General features: G+C 35.2%; 1 protein-coding gene across 1 annotated transcript; it reads left to right on the forward strand.

Moving 5' to 3' along the window:
* Positions 1–1,357: 1,357 nt before the first annotated feature.
* On the forward strand, positions 1,358–13,589 carry LOC128016499 (switch-associated protein 70-like). The gene is made up of 12 exons (XM_052601032.1): positions 1,358–1,540; positions 2,330–2,470; positions 4,644–4,817; positions 4,908–5,135; positions 5,335–5,481; positions 8,061–8,169; positions 8,254–8,435; positions 10,075–10,182; positions 10,354–10,520; positions 10,619–10,817; positions 12,779–12,875; positions 12,964–13,589. The coding sequence occupies exons 1-12, from the start codon at positions 1,397–1,399 to the stop codon at positions 13,080–13,082; spliced, it is 1,815 nt and encodes a 604-aa protein (XP_052456992.1). The 5' UTR covers positions 1,358–1,396; the 3' UTR covers positions 13,083–13,589.
* Positions 13,590–14,514: the final 925 nt, after the last annotated feature.

The following is a 14,514-nucleotide window of genomic DNA, read 5'->3' on the forward strand; positions in this document are numbered from 1 at the left end:
GCTCAGGTACAAAATACAAAAAATATTTTCTTTAGTTCAATTTTAAATATAAATTGCATTTTCACTTGTCATCTAAGATGCTTGGATATGTATAGGCTACATAAAGATAAATATTGAACTGTTATTTTCATATTGGTTAGTTGTAAAAGATCAAATGACAAAGAAAAAAAGATTGTATGCAATAAAAAGCCTTCAAGAAATATTCATATAGCTTTATTTCTAATACTATTTACTTCATGCAGGTAAATGGTCTGCATGGTTGAAATGATATTACAGTCAGTACTGCAATACTCAAGAATGTGAAAAGGAAGTCACTGGAATGCCATCTCTGGAACTTGTTTGTAAGATGATTTAAGGCCAAACGACTGGCAAAAGATTCTTAGTACTTGATATCATTTATTTTTTTTAACGTTTGAACTTCCTTCTTGTAATCCTATGACTTCATACCAGTGGTGGGGCATTTACCAGACCTGTTTTTCAGGGCTAGGGGAATCTACCAAAGTAGAAGTAGTGTTTCCCCAACACGCACTGTAGTCGGTGTGCTATTTTCTTTGAATGCAGTGGAGAAAATACGGGAAACCTTTAAAAAAAAAAATGTTTTCAATGTATGTTACATTTACACACGGCTTGATAGATGCCGCCTGACATGTACTTCTACATTCATTTCTATTTATAGATTAAGCCTATTCATGTTTTAATAATGACTTAGATTTATGATGTTTGCTGCATGTAGCCCAAGATTTATGTTTTACTTTCAAAAAGTATTTGGACTCATTTAAAGAATTAGTGAAAGAAAAATAGTGGAAAATGGTCTATATTTTAATATTTTGTCTTGAATGTAAAAGGACATGCACTTATTTGTTTGTTGTAAGATGCTATTCTAGTGTTTGTTGTTGTTGTTGTGAGATTATCCAGTGCTGCATTGCCTAAAATACGTGAATATATATATATATATATATATATATATATATATATATATATATATTTATTTATTTATTTATTTATTTATTTATTTATTTATTTATTTATTTTTTGACGCTAGACAAACAATCAGTAGTGAACACAAAAGTTAGGAAAAGGTAAAGGTGTGCAGAGGAGCGGGTTTTATATGAAAGGTACCGTGCAACAACTATGCAGTGTCTATGCAATGACTGTAATCATTTATTGTGCATTTACATATTAATATATCACAAAGGATTTAAATAATAATAATAATAATTTAACTAACTTTTATTCACTGTAGTCAAAAGCAGCGAACGCTGAAATTGAATGCACGAGTTAAAGGAACATACTCGTTTCATGATATCACGGTTTTATATGTGTGAGATTTGTGTCCAGCTGTGTGTCACGTGACTCTTGTTCCTGTTGCGCGCACTGACTGCGGGAGGAAGATCAGATGAAGATCAGTTTAACAGCTGCTCTGACATCTTTCACTGAGCTTATCATGATATCCCGGGACGAAATACTCAAACCCATCTGGTACGCCTTCACTGCTCTGGATGTAGACCGGAACGGGAAAGTATCCAAATCCCAGTTAAAGGTAAGCGAACTAACTACTCGACTATCAACTAACTTTATAGAAATCACAGATCTGAAGTTTCCGTGAATTCGCTCTCAAGATGCAAAGTCGTTTGTCCACTTAAAAAACAATGTAGATTTACCTATGAAATTGATTTACTCGTAAGAGTTTTTTCAGCTTTTAGACATATTCGCACAGACCAGACATCATAACCTAAAGTGAAAATCAATTTTCAGTTCTGCATCTCTTTCTGCAGTCAATATTATTCTATTTCGATTCCGTGCTACTAAGTCCTGACAGTTGCATGAACATTAGGGCTATTTCTTTTTTCCGCTGATATTTGCAGAAGATGATATGAAAGCAATGCACGGACTACTTGTTAACAAAGTAATTGAATAACGCTTGATCAGTCTTGCGAGGCTTTCTCAGGGGTGTATGCAGATGTGTGCGCACTGAAGAGGAGAAACTGAAGGAATATTTGATTTTAGATTATCTCATTATGCAAAGTTGGATATTTCTTTTCAACTTGAAAGATCCCTTATCTTTAGTATTTTTCCATATCCCACATTAATAAGAAAATCTAAATGATGACTAAATAAATATTTTTTCATTACTATATTCCCTTGGACTAAAGTTTCAGTGTTGATTTATTTTTCATCTTTTTCTAAAATTATTTTTTTTTTACAGATAGTAAAAGTGTATAGATATTTGAAGCACATATATTCAGTCAAGTGTGTCAAGTGCCACGCTTGATCTGTTTTTGCATCGAGATTGCACCCAGGTGACGAGTTGTTGTCTGTCTCTCTGTAGGTGCTGTCTCACAACCTGTGCACCGTCCTGAGAGTCCCTCATAACTCTTCAGCCCTTGAGGAGCACTTTAAAGATGACAATGAAGGACCAGTGTCAACACAAGGATACATGCCCTACCTGAACATGTGCGTACTTAATAAGGTAATTAATACACGGCCTCTTATCAAAGTGCAGCCTTATTGCTGTATTTCACTTCAGCAGTGCTATGATGACTGTAACCAGAAGACAATAATAGCCTGACGTTCTATCCCACTATAAAGCCCTATCAGAAATGTCACAGAATGAAATACAGTATGCATCTCACCATCAGCATAGATGTTTATCATTTCCTCTGGAAGAAGGTTACACTTTATATCTGGTGACTCACATAGACATATTCTGACAATAAGCAGGGTCCAAAATCTTGGATTCAGCACATTGGAAAATTTAGCACAAAGCATATTGGGAAAACTGTCCAAAACTTGCCATTTCCTTCTATATTTGAATGCATTGCCGAAAATACAGGAAATCTTTTATTTATTTTTTAATTTCAGTGCTTGCTATATTTACACATGGCTTGATAGATGCCATCTGACATGTATTTCTACATTCATTTCTATTTATAGATTAAACCTGTTAATGTTTTAACAAAGACTTGCAGGTTCTTGATGTTTGCTGCATGTGACCAAATATTTATGTTGTACATGCAGACAATTCATGTCAGTTTTAACAAAGCTCTTGTTGGTTGGTTGAACATTGTTTTAAATATTGCATTTAAATTAGCATATGTTGATATATCCTGTGGTGTGACATATTGCACTTTATTAAACAGCTTTTTATTAATTATTATCTGGCTGTGTATACCACTTTTTATGAGTTTATAGTAAATGGAATATTTACATTTTTAAAAAGTTATGGTCTCAAATAAGGAACTAGTGAAAACTAAATAGGGGGAAAAAAACTGTCAAATAGCTTTTAATCTGTGTAAGATATGTAAAAGAACATGAAAAGATGTTGATCATTTCCTCTGGAATAAAATGCTAAAATGACTGTAGGGCAGTTAATGTCCATGTTCCGTCACACATGCAGACTTGTTCCTCATATTAATATTTAGGTAGCACTTTATTTTACAGTCCCGTTCCTCATGTGCATACTATGTACTTATTATAGTAATTACAATAACTATGTAATAACTAGGTACTAACCCTGAACCTACCCCTAAACCTAACCCTACCCCATTGTAGTTACCTTGTGTTACCAGAACTTTCTTAGATAAATACACTGTAAGTACACTATAAGTACATGTTAGTATACGTACTGTAAAATAAAGTGCAACCAATATTTATCTATCTCCTATTGAAAATGGAAGTAAACATTTAAAAAGATTTAAGTGAGTGTGTACAATTTCATACCTTATTACGTGACAAATGCAGTTTAGCTTATACCTGTTGAGAAGAAACTCCACAAGTTCGACGTCTTGACTGAAGCCTCAAATCTGAATATCTATGCATGAGAATATATATATATATATATATATATATGTATATATATATATATATATATATATATATATATATATATATATATATATATATATATATATATGTGCGTGTGTGTGTGTGTGTGTGTGTGTGTGTGTGTGTTCTCAAGCATAGATATTCAGATTTGGGATTCTGCACACATTTCTTGTCTTGTCTGTAAATTGCATTTATTTACTGCAATGTTGCTTATTTTTCTCATTTGACAGTCAAAAAAACTATTTTAGGAATGTTTTTCACAGAACATTCAGCAAACAACCAAACTTCATAGTGTGACATGTTGTGTATTGAGAAATGCTGTTGCCATCCTGTCAGCTCAAACCTGTTTGACCATTCTTCTCTTCCTAGAATTGCTCCGTACTGCATGTTTTTGGTTGTTTGCCTCATGCTCTGGAAACCCTAGAGACTCTCATGTGTTTCTGAGATTAGATCAAAATTCTTCCCCATTCTGATTTTTGCTTTGAACAAGACCTGAACTTCTTCTCCATGTCTGCATGCTTTTTATGCATTAATATAGATATATTAATTTTCATTGCCCACTATGGCTTTCTGGAATATTTGTTTCTGAATCTTCAATCGTGGCGATCTTTGGTCAAACACAGTATAGCGACTCTTAAATGATAAAGTTACTTGTGTTCACAGATTTCCTTACTTGTCGCCTGATATGAAATTTCTGGAATCGAAAGCCTTGCAGTTAGGCAACACAAGACACACTGTATGCCTATGCATATGAATTCTGCAAAAAGATTTACAATTGTAGCCCTAAATTAGGTTCATTTTGAGTGTTTTAATTGCAGATCCAAGCCAACTTTGACTTCTACGAGCTGAATAAAATGTGCTGGACTTTATCTGCACCAAAGCACATCAGTTGCAAACATCTGCTCATCTCTGGGGTTGATGCATTTAAGGTCTGGTGCATCTTCAACTATCTTTCTGAAGATAAATATCCACTGCAAATTGTCATAGAGGAGGTTGGTTTTAGTACTTTTACCATTTTTTATAACTTTTATCTTATTACATGACATCAAATGGAAATGACGCTGTATTCTGTATTGTAACAGCTCGAGTATTTCCTGCACAAGCTGTTTGCCGCAATGAGTTGCAGTTGGAACGAGGACAGGTTTGAAGACTACAAAATGCAGCTCAGTGCAAAGAAAAAACATCTGAATGCTTGGGAACTGATTGAGCTTATTGGCATGGGCCATTTCACCAAGGGCATAAACCCTCAGACTCTCTCCACGGGCATCAATGAGGTCTTTCAGGAGCTTGTGATGGATGTTATTAAGCAGGTGGGAGTCTGTGTCAGTGTATTTTAATACGGACAATCCAGGTGTGTCTGTACATGACAGACAAGTGTCTAAAAATGGTCAGTTAAATGAGTTGTACAAAGACCACTGACAAGCCAATGTAAATGTATACGACAATACTGGAGAAATAAACCGATATCCCTTACAAATGAGTAACTTGCCGCTTTTTTTATTAAAAAAGGGCTATATGATGAAAAAAGGTCATAAGAGGAAGAACTGGACAGATCGGTGGTTTGAGCTCCATCTCAATTCCATGTCCTATTATGTGAGTGAAGACCTCATAGAGCTGAAGGGATGCATTTCGCTTGATCGCAACTGCTGTGTTGAGGTAAAACCAGACCATTTGTTCCAGTATTTCTACTAATCAATCATTTACACACATTCATCTAATGGAAGCCTATTTCTGACACAGCTTATTATCTTACAATTCAGACTTTTTTCCTCAGAATTGCCCAAAAAATCTATATATATTCTCTGGCAAAATTAAGCTTTCGTATCACGTCGATCCAACCCTTTATGATTTATTATGAAAGCAGATGTTTAACAGAATGTTCAAGCTGCCCTTTTCCATACAATAAAAGTCAATGAATGTTGGGGATGTCAAATGAAAAAAGCACCTAAATGTAAGAAAAAAAATAGCCCATATGACTTGTGCTCTAAATTGCAAGTCATATAATAGTGTTGTGAGCGGAAAAGGCCAAAACTGAAATGGGATAGTTCACCCAAAAATGGAAATTCTGTCTTTTGCTGTCTTGTGTCATCTATCATTCACTCACTCTCATGTTGTTACAAACTTGTATGAGGGTGAGCAAATGATGACAGAATTTTCCTTTTTGGGTGAACTATCCATTTAAGTTTTTATCCACCAAAAATCATTACTTACAGTCAGGGCTTGACATTAACTTTTTTGCTCACTAGCCAATGTGGCTAGTGGTTTTCCAAAGTTACTAGCCACACAACATGTTTACTAGCCACATTTTTGTTGTTGTGAAATTACCTGATAAAAGTTGACTATGGCATGCTAATATTCACTTTTCAACCCTTTTAAATGTAAAACCACTGTACACACCAAAATCAAGACTACATAAATGTATAACAATACAGGTCATTATCATTAGCTCTGATAACGTTGTGTGTAAAGCTTTTTTTAAATAAAATCATGTATTAAGATAAAGACATAAACAATGAGATTCTTAGTGCATAATAAAAGTGGTGCATGGATGTAGAAGATTAATAAAAAAAAAAAAAAAAACTAAACTGAAAAAAAAAAAAACACTTTAGCATGCACTGTCTGTTTAAATATCAGAATCAGACTCAGAATTAATTTATTGAACCACACTGGAAAATTCTTTGTTACAAGTTGTAATGGAAAGTAGGTCAGTCGAAAAATCCATGCCATGGTTCGGACAAAGATGCTTTTATCTTCATTAAAATTTGAGGGGAATGTTCCTCTCATCATAAAGAACAGATTTCAGTTTGTGTCATTTTTGTGCTCAGGCCCTAATAATGACATATGGTGAGGTGGCAACCCTATACGGACACCTTGGCAATTGAATCGCCATTGGCTAGAAAATATTTTAGTTTACTCGCCAGACTGATATATATATATGTGTGTGTATATAATATTTGTAAAATAGCGCAGATTTTTAAAAAATATACTTTTAACATCAGTCAGTCAAGCTTTATAATAATCAAGTTGTGGAAATTGCAGTAATTTGCAAGGGACAATTTCTCACTTTGAGCACACGAATGCGTGTGTCGTTTTTTTGTAAAAGCAAAAAAACTGAATACTCGAACAATTGCGCTGACCGGCGTCTCACGTCATCATGCATTCCGAACATTTAAAGGGACCACTGAACAGTTATGCAAAACACAGTGTACAGAAGTACACTTAACAATGGTGAATTATGTCTGTCACATTCACTAAAAAGTATTATTTAATATATCTTAAGTAATTAGAAGTAAATTTGATAACCATGTTTGAATGCATATTAGTTATTTTTAACTGAACAGTTTAATTTGAGAGGTGGTTGTTTTTTCTGTCATTCAATATTTCTGACAAAAAAAACAAAAGAAATTGGGAATAAACTAACAAAAATACTGATAGGATAATATTGATACGGATTCTAATAATACAAACTATAAAACACACTAAGATTTATTAAGGATTAATGAGCTGCTGGATTCAAGTATATTAAGAATATTGATTTGCCGAAATCAAAACAGGGACGAGAATATGAGCGTCAGCCAATGGGATTGCCGTTTGCACATTAACTCCACCCACTACCGGAAAACCCGGCTGTTCTTAGAAGCTGGAGACTTCCATAGGAACGCCGTTATTTTGACAGGAAAATACAACAAAGAATATTGTTTAAATGTAGCGAGTCAATTCACTCTCTCTCTCTCTCTCTCTCTCTTTCTCTCTCTGTGTGTGCGCCTTCACACTTAATACAGGTGCGCTGCGTATCCATTGAGATGAACGGAGAAATATCACAGATCGCTTGACGGACAGTGAAACTCTGAAGCGCTCAGTCACAGTGAAAATATATCTATGCTTAGCCTCCAACTCACACACTGGCAATTATTCAACCCGCCAAAGTGGCTAGTTGGAGTCACTGTGTTACCCGCCACGAGCAAAATCCACCCGCATTTGGCGGGTTGGCGGGTGTTAATGTCAAGCCCTGCTTACAGTACATTTATTCAAACCTAGTTGGCACCTCAAGATGCATGTTCGACGACATCATAAATTATTTCATATTTCATGTCTAATCACTGCTTGTTACATTTAAATATTTTGAAATGAATAGAAATGAGAGCTACGTTGGGAAAACATAAAGGCTTGGAACAACATAATAGATTTTTGGGTGAACTGTCCCTTTAAATATCTAAATTGCTCTGTCTTTGCAGTCCTTACCAGACAAGGATGGAAAGAAAAACCTCTTTGTTATAAAATGTGCTGAGAAAAGTTTTGAGATCAGTGCATCGGATAAAAAGACAAAACAAGAGTGGATTCATGGTATTAAATATCTATACACAAAGTTTACACTTATGGCTGTGAAATATTTGTATATCCACAACCCCATGTGCTTACTTTTTACAGCCATCCAGGACTGCATCGTCCGCATAAGGCAGGGCCTTTCCTCCCCACACCGAGAATCCAGACAGAAACGCAGGGAGCTGAGAAAGAGGATGAAAGCTGAACAGGAGGCCATGGAGAGCAGAATGAGACAGCTGCAGTTGGCCAACGATAGCAAGCAGGCCCAGCTGGAGGCCATGACCAAGGTAACGTGGCCTTTATTGAGTTATACATATATAAGTTGCCTGCTAAAATGTTGTATTTCAAGCTACAAATGTACCACAGCGACTAAAGACTGCTTTTGTGCTCCAGGGTCAGATACTGTATGTATTTCTTGTGTAAAACTTTAGAAATGAGCACCAGACTGAATGCCTTTAAAGATGTCATGAAATGCATTTTCAGATCTTGATGTTATGTTTCTGTAGGTCAGCTTATGAAGTAAATACATTTCATTTTTTTTGTCCAAGTGATAATTTTGCATCCTCATTTTCAGTCTCTGTCACAAACGCTTCATTTACCTCTTTCAGAAATCTGAGTAGATGCCCACTGCTGTGACTGTTGGACTTAATCACACTGTATCCATGCCCCATGTATGTTTTAAAGCTAGCTGTAATAGAGCCGGATATGTTTGAGTCTGAGCACTGCTATAGCTTTCAATACAAGATATTTAGAAAAAATGGAAGCATGTTGAGAATAATTAGGAAAAGTGTCTGTTGTGAAGTGACACAAATGGAAACATTCTTGTGCAAGGCAAGGCAAAGCAATTGGTATCTAAAGCATTCAATATACACACATCTGTTACACAGCACGGGACGTCAAACCATTCAACTTTAAAAAAAAAAAAAAAAAAAAAAAAAAAAGATGGGTGGAAACAAAACTAATTTTAAACTGGGGATTTTTCTTTGATTTATTAAAGTCGCAGTACCCTTCTATTAAAACATCTTTTTCATCTTGTTCTCTTTTACTTTCCACGTTCCCCTTTTGGTTGATTTTCACATTGTTTATAGCACACTATTAGTAATGTGTTAAAAAAGTTTCACATCCCTGTCTATATTTTTGTTCAACCGTTAATTTGTTATCATGTTACATTCTTGACTCTTGAAATCCAGTTTGAAAGTGAAAAGAAAGCTACAGAAACTACTGAAGCTCTTCACTGAGATATTTCTAGAAAAAAAAAAATCTGTTAAAATGTGGTCAGACTGCTGTCAGAGCCATAGCGTTGTGGCTCTTCTCAGGTGTACTGTCACATTTTATTTATTTTAATAAATAGAAAGATCAAAAACTGAACTTAACAAACAGATTTGCTTATACAAATTCTTCATGTTAGGGAACCTGCAAAAGAGCACTCCTGAGCAATGAAGCCACACTATCTGTGTATGGGCGGTTTTGACAGTCACCAGTTCCTGTTTGATATTTTCAGTCTCAAGGGATTGTTCTTTCGTGAAGCTGTACTTTATAGTTTATCTAAACATCGCCTGTGTCAAAGCCACTAATCTTGGAAATGCTTGCACTGTACAAACAATGATAATGAAAAAATGCGTACTAGACAACTTAGCAACAATACTTTCCAGATAACATAAGCTGCACATTTCTGCCTTTAAATAATCCAGAATGCCTTGCCCTCATGTGCTTCTACTGTAAGTGCATTATTGTAAATGTGCATTTGTTTAGTTGAAGAATTGAAGAATTGAAATGCTTTTGTTGAAATCGATAGCGTGACTCTGAATCTGGAACATTCTTTTACATAAACAGTGCAGGACATCTAATTGTTATTTCATGTTTTTTTTCTGATTCAGTCCGGCTCACAGAAGCCTTTCATGCTGTCATTTTGTCTGAATATGGCAGAAACTGCAGGACGCATCAGTCAGAGGCGATTTGGAGGAACAGAGAAGACTTCAGACCCAAATAGAGCTACTGGACCAATACAGACGAGACCTGGAGCAGGAGAAAATGGTATGAGAACATTAACTTTGTCACATAAACAAAGAAAGAAAAATGTTTCATTTCTGCAGTACGGCTGTAAATGTGTGAAATCAAGCACAACACTAGTCCGCAGTTACGCTTATGTGATGCATATATGCAGTATGTGAAACAGGCCTGATTTAATGTAAAACTGCTTCTCAGGCTCGAATGCAGATGGAAGAGCAGGTGGCTGAAAAGGCCAGTGAAGTGGAGCAGTACTGGCAGCGTATGCAGGAACTGGAAGAAATGTACCGTCAACTGAAAAAGGCACTAGACGACGAGAGACAGGCCAGAGAGGATGAAGAAGCCCTGCGCAAACTGCAGGCCAGGTGACGGTGCACAGCCACACAACATTCAGTATACACATCCAGCAGGCAATGTTTTGGGCCACCGCATTATGCAGAACATGTGTGTGCTTTATCTGCAGACTGCTAGAACAGGAGGAAAGCAAGCGGCTTGAGTTAGAGCAGATTCACCTGCAGCAGCAAGAACTCTTAACCCTGTCCCAGAAGGAAAAACAAGAGCTGGAAAGGGAGCGGGCCGAGAAGGAACGAGCCCTGCAGGCTGCACAGGAGCAGCTGGGGCTCCTCAGAAGACAGAGAGAAGGGGCGCAAGAGGAATACAAGGTAGCGGTTTCATACTGAAAATAGAGCTGGTTATAGGTTTCGGCCCGAACCCGACAAGTACATTTTGATTGACAGCTTTTAAAAAGTCCGAACCCGTTTACAGCCCGACATTTATTCAAATGTGTGCACACACAAAGCTCTTTTTCCTTTTGTCAAGAATGAGTCATGTATACATGTTTTAACATGGGCATGGTCGCATTAGAGTTAGTGAAGGGAGATGTGAAAGACTGGACATCGCATTGGTTTCATATGGATTACTTTATTACTTATATTTGTTGTCGATAAGACTTGCTTAGTTTAAAAGTAGACATGTCAAGATTTCTATAGAAATATCTCTCATTTCTCTTTGTGGAGTATTTGTTGAGTTTCAGTTCATTTTAATGATGCATTTCTAAATGAAGATCACGCAGACCAAGGCTGCAGACAGCGCACTCTGTTAAGTATAAACAGAGCACAGAGTATACATGCACAAAGTTCATAAGTTAAAAATAAGTTTCTTATTATGTCTGTATACAAATAAAAGCTGAATACAAAACTGAAAGTGCAATTTAAGTTCTTTTCGGCGATATGTCACAAAACGCCTATAATTCATAGACTGAACAAAAAATATTTTTTATTTTTCAAAATGTGCAAAAAATAGTACAAACTCTGCTAAAGTGATTGTTTTGAACAAGTATTAAATTAAACATTTTAACATTATTTAACATATTTAACATTTTAGCTTGAAATGTTAGTCCAGTCACACGATCCATCAGAAATAATTCTGATATTCTGATTTGCTGCTAAAAAACACTTATTATGATAATGTTGAAAACAGCGGAGTGGAATTTTTTCAGGTTTCTTTGATGAATAGAAAACTCAGAAGAGCAGCATTTATCTGAAAAAGAAATCTTTTGTAAAATTATGTCTTTATCATCAATCCTTTCTAGATAAAAGTATTAATTTCTATAATTTATTTTCCAAAAACACAAAATACAAAAAATAGACTGTAAGCTTTTGAATGGTATAGGGTATAATGTTGCGAAAGCTTTTTGTTTCACATAAATGCAGAATTTTTGATCCTTCTATTCATCAAAGAATTCTGAAAAATGTACTCATCTGTTTCTTTATGTAAATATTAAGTGTAAGTGAAATGGTATACAGTAAGGACTTTCATGATGTTATGTGCTCGGGGTGTGAATTTCAAAGGTGCTTGGTTTAATAAAATGATGCTTTAAAAAGTCCTTGAATCTGGTGTTCATGAAAGAGTAGGAACCCTGAATTTGGCTTCTTTTACTTACTAGCACAACTGTCCATCTCATTAGAGAGAACAGCCATTGAAAGTGATGTTAGTTGTTGTTTCTTCTTTTATATGCTATAAATGTTAGCCTGAATGCCCTGTAAGTCGCTTTGGATAAAAGCATCTGCTAAATGCATACGTTTAATTATAATTTTTTTTAAATTTAATAACTACTTCAGTTTTAAACTTAAAGATAATGTATGGTTCAACCAGAAATGATAACCGCTGAAAAGTTACTTAGCTTCAGGTCATCCAAGATGTAGATGAGTATATTTTTCTTTATGCATATTTCTCTCCTGATTCAGAGGAGAAGACTTTTTCACTGGAGAAAACAATATTATGGAAAGGGGACTTGTATTTTAGCCAGAATCCAAGATTTGAAGTTAAAAACATCTTAATGAAGTTGTTAGTCACAAACATGCAGCTTCTCACTTCACTTATTACTTGTGTAATATTGTGATGTTTTTATCAGCTGTTTGGACTCTCATTCTGACGGCACCCATTCACTGTAGAGTACTCATTGGTAAGCAAGAGATGTAATGCTAAATTTCTCCAAATCTATTCTGATGAAGAAACAAACTCATCTACTTCTTTGATGACCTGAGGCTGAATACATTTTTAGCTAATTATACCTTTAAGGTAAATGATTACCAGAATTTCAATGACTTTTATTGTTTTTCAGGTTGTTACAATGAAACTGGAACGGGCAGCTCACAAAACAAAGAATTGGAAGCACAAAGTCTCTAATCATGAGGGCCTTCTTCAAATCATTCAACCAGGTGACCGAGTGTAAACTTTCTCAAATACCATTTATCAGATACCGTTCCCAAAAGCCCCAGATTCATGTTTTTTTTATGTATTTCTCAGGGAACAAGGGTCCCACTAGAATGACCAACTGGGGACAAGCAGCGTTCACTGACACAGAGCTGAAAGAGATGGAGAGGATTTGGCAGGAGAACAAGAATAGATCACATGATGAACAATAACATCTAAAACGTCCATTTCTTTTATCCGCGTGTATTTATTTTGTATTTGCCTGGTAGTTGTCATCTTGACTACATCATGTGCTCTTTTAATGGAACATTATCAGATAAATGATGTGCAGTTTATTGTGTTGTTTTTTTTTTTTTAAATTGATATAAAAAAGTGACATCCACACCTTTTTATACTTATGCATTGTTTTTGAAAACACATTTAGGAAATTAACATTACTATCATTTAACTTCAGTTATTTCAAGTGTGAAAAATAACTGCTGACAGGCAGTTGTGCTATCAATGCACCTGATTCCTACTGTGTCCAGTAGATGTCCTTGTTGATGCACAGATAAACACATAGGACTGATTCAAAGCCTAGAGCCTAGAGTCACCAATAGACGAAAGATACTGTGTTGCTCTCATTGGAGCATATACAATCCATTTAACTCAACATTTGCCTTTTCACTTCAGCTTGTTTTAAAATATTTGAAAGAATAAATCATGTAGTTCATGATGGATTGATGTGGTTCATTTTGTCTTGTATCTCTTTGTCAACTAGGAATTATAAATTAATTTTAATATATTTCGCTTTTTACATATATGCATTTGACAGATGCTTTAGTTCAAAGAAACAGACAATGCATTCAAGGTATACATTTAATCAGTTCATGCATTTTCTGGGAATCTGGGAATTTCATCACTTTCATTTCATGACTGTCAGTCAGTGCATTGTAGATTGTAACTTGCAGAAAGAGTTACTGTGTGCAAAACCCAAACCCTAAGGAAATAAAATAACATTTCTGTCTCATACACTTGTCTTGTACACACACATATTAAATAGATTTCCTGTTATCTCTCAGTTCTTCCAAAACTCAGTCTTACTGAAGCAACCTGAAGCACTCATAGACCGTCTAAAGAACACTAAAGATTTTGTTGATTCATATTTATATTGTGAGGAAAAAAACTTTGATTTCAAACTCTGAATTAAACTAATTTTAACTAAAAAAAGGCAAGTAAACAGTCAGTTATTAAATGAGAATGGATAAATGACAAGCAATGGCACAGACAAATACAATAACACGATACAAACAAAATGAACAAGTTTTTCAGATAGGCATAACAATAATATTCAGGTACAAAAATACCACAGAAACTGTGAATAATCTATATAACTTTAAAATAACACTGGTTAGTCTTTATTTATTTATCTTTATTTATGTATAAATAAACATTAATGACAGACAGCAGCAGGTTTATTTAGGTTGGTGTCTCTTTAAGAGCTCATGCACGGATTTGTTTGTTTCTCAACTGTTTACATTGACTTAATTGCCTATATTTACCGATAATTATTTGTATAAATCGACTGTTTAAGTGAATATTTTTTACGCGCAATAAGGTGCAACACAACTTCATTCGCTCTCGTCTGCGGATTTATGTGCGCAC

This window comes from Carassius gibelio, chromosome A7 (genome assembly GCF_023724105.1).
Source record: "Carassius gibelio isolate Cgi1373 ecotype wild population from Czech Republic chromosome A7, carGib1.2-hapl.c, whole genome shotgun sequence".
NCBI lineage: Eukaryota > Metazoa > Chordata > Actinopteri > Cypriniformes > Cyprinidae > Carassius > Carassius gibelio.

Coding starts and splice junctions, on each gene's coding strand:
- LOC128016499 (XM_052601032.1), top strand. CDS start 1,397: ATGAAGATCAGTTTAACAGCTGCTCTGACATCTTTCACTGAGCTTATC. Junction 4,818..4,907: donor TGCAAATTGTCATAGAGGAG/GTTGGTTTTAGT, acceptor GTATTGTAACAG/CTCGAGTATTTCCTGCACAA. Junction 10,521..10,618: donor CTGCGCAAACTGCAGGCCAG/GTGACGGTGCAC, acceptor CTTTATCTGCAG/ACTGCTAGAACAGGAGGAAA.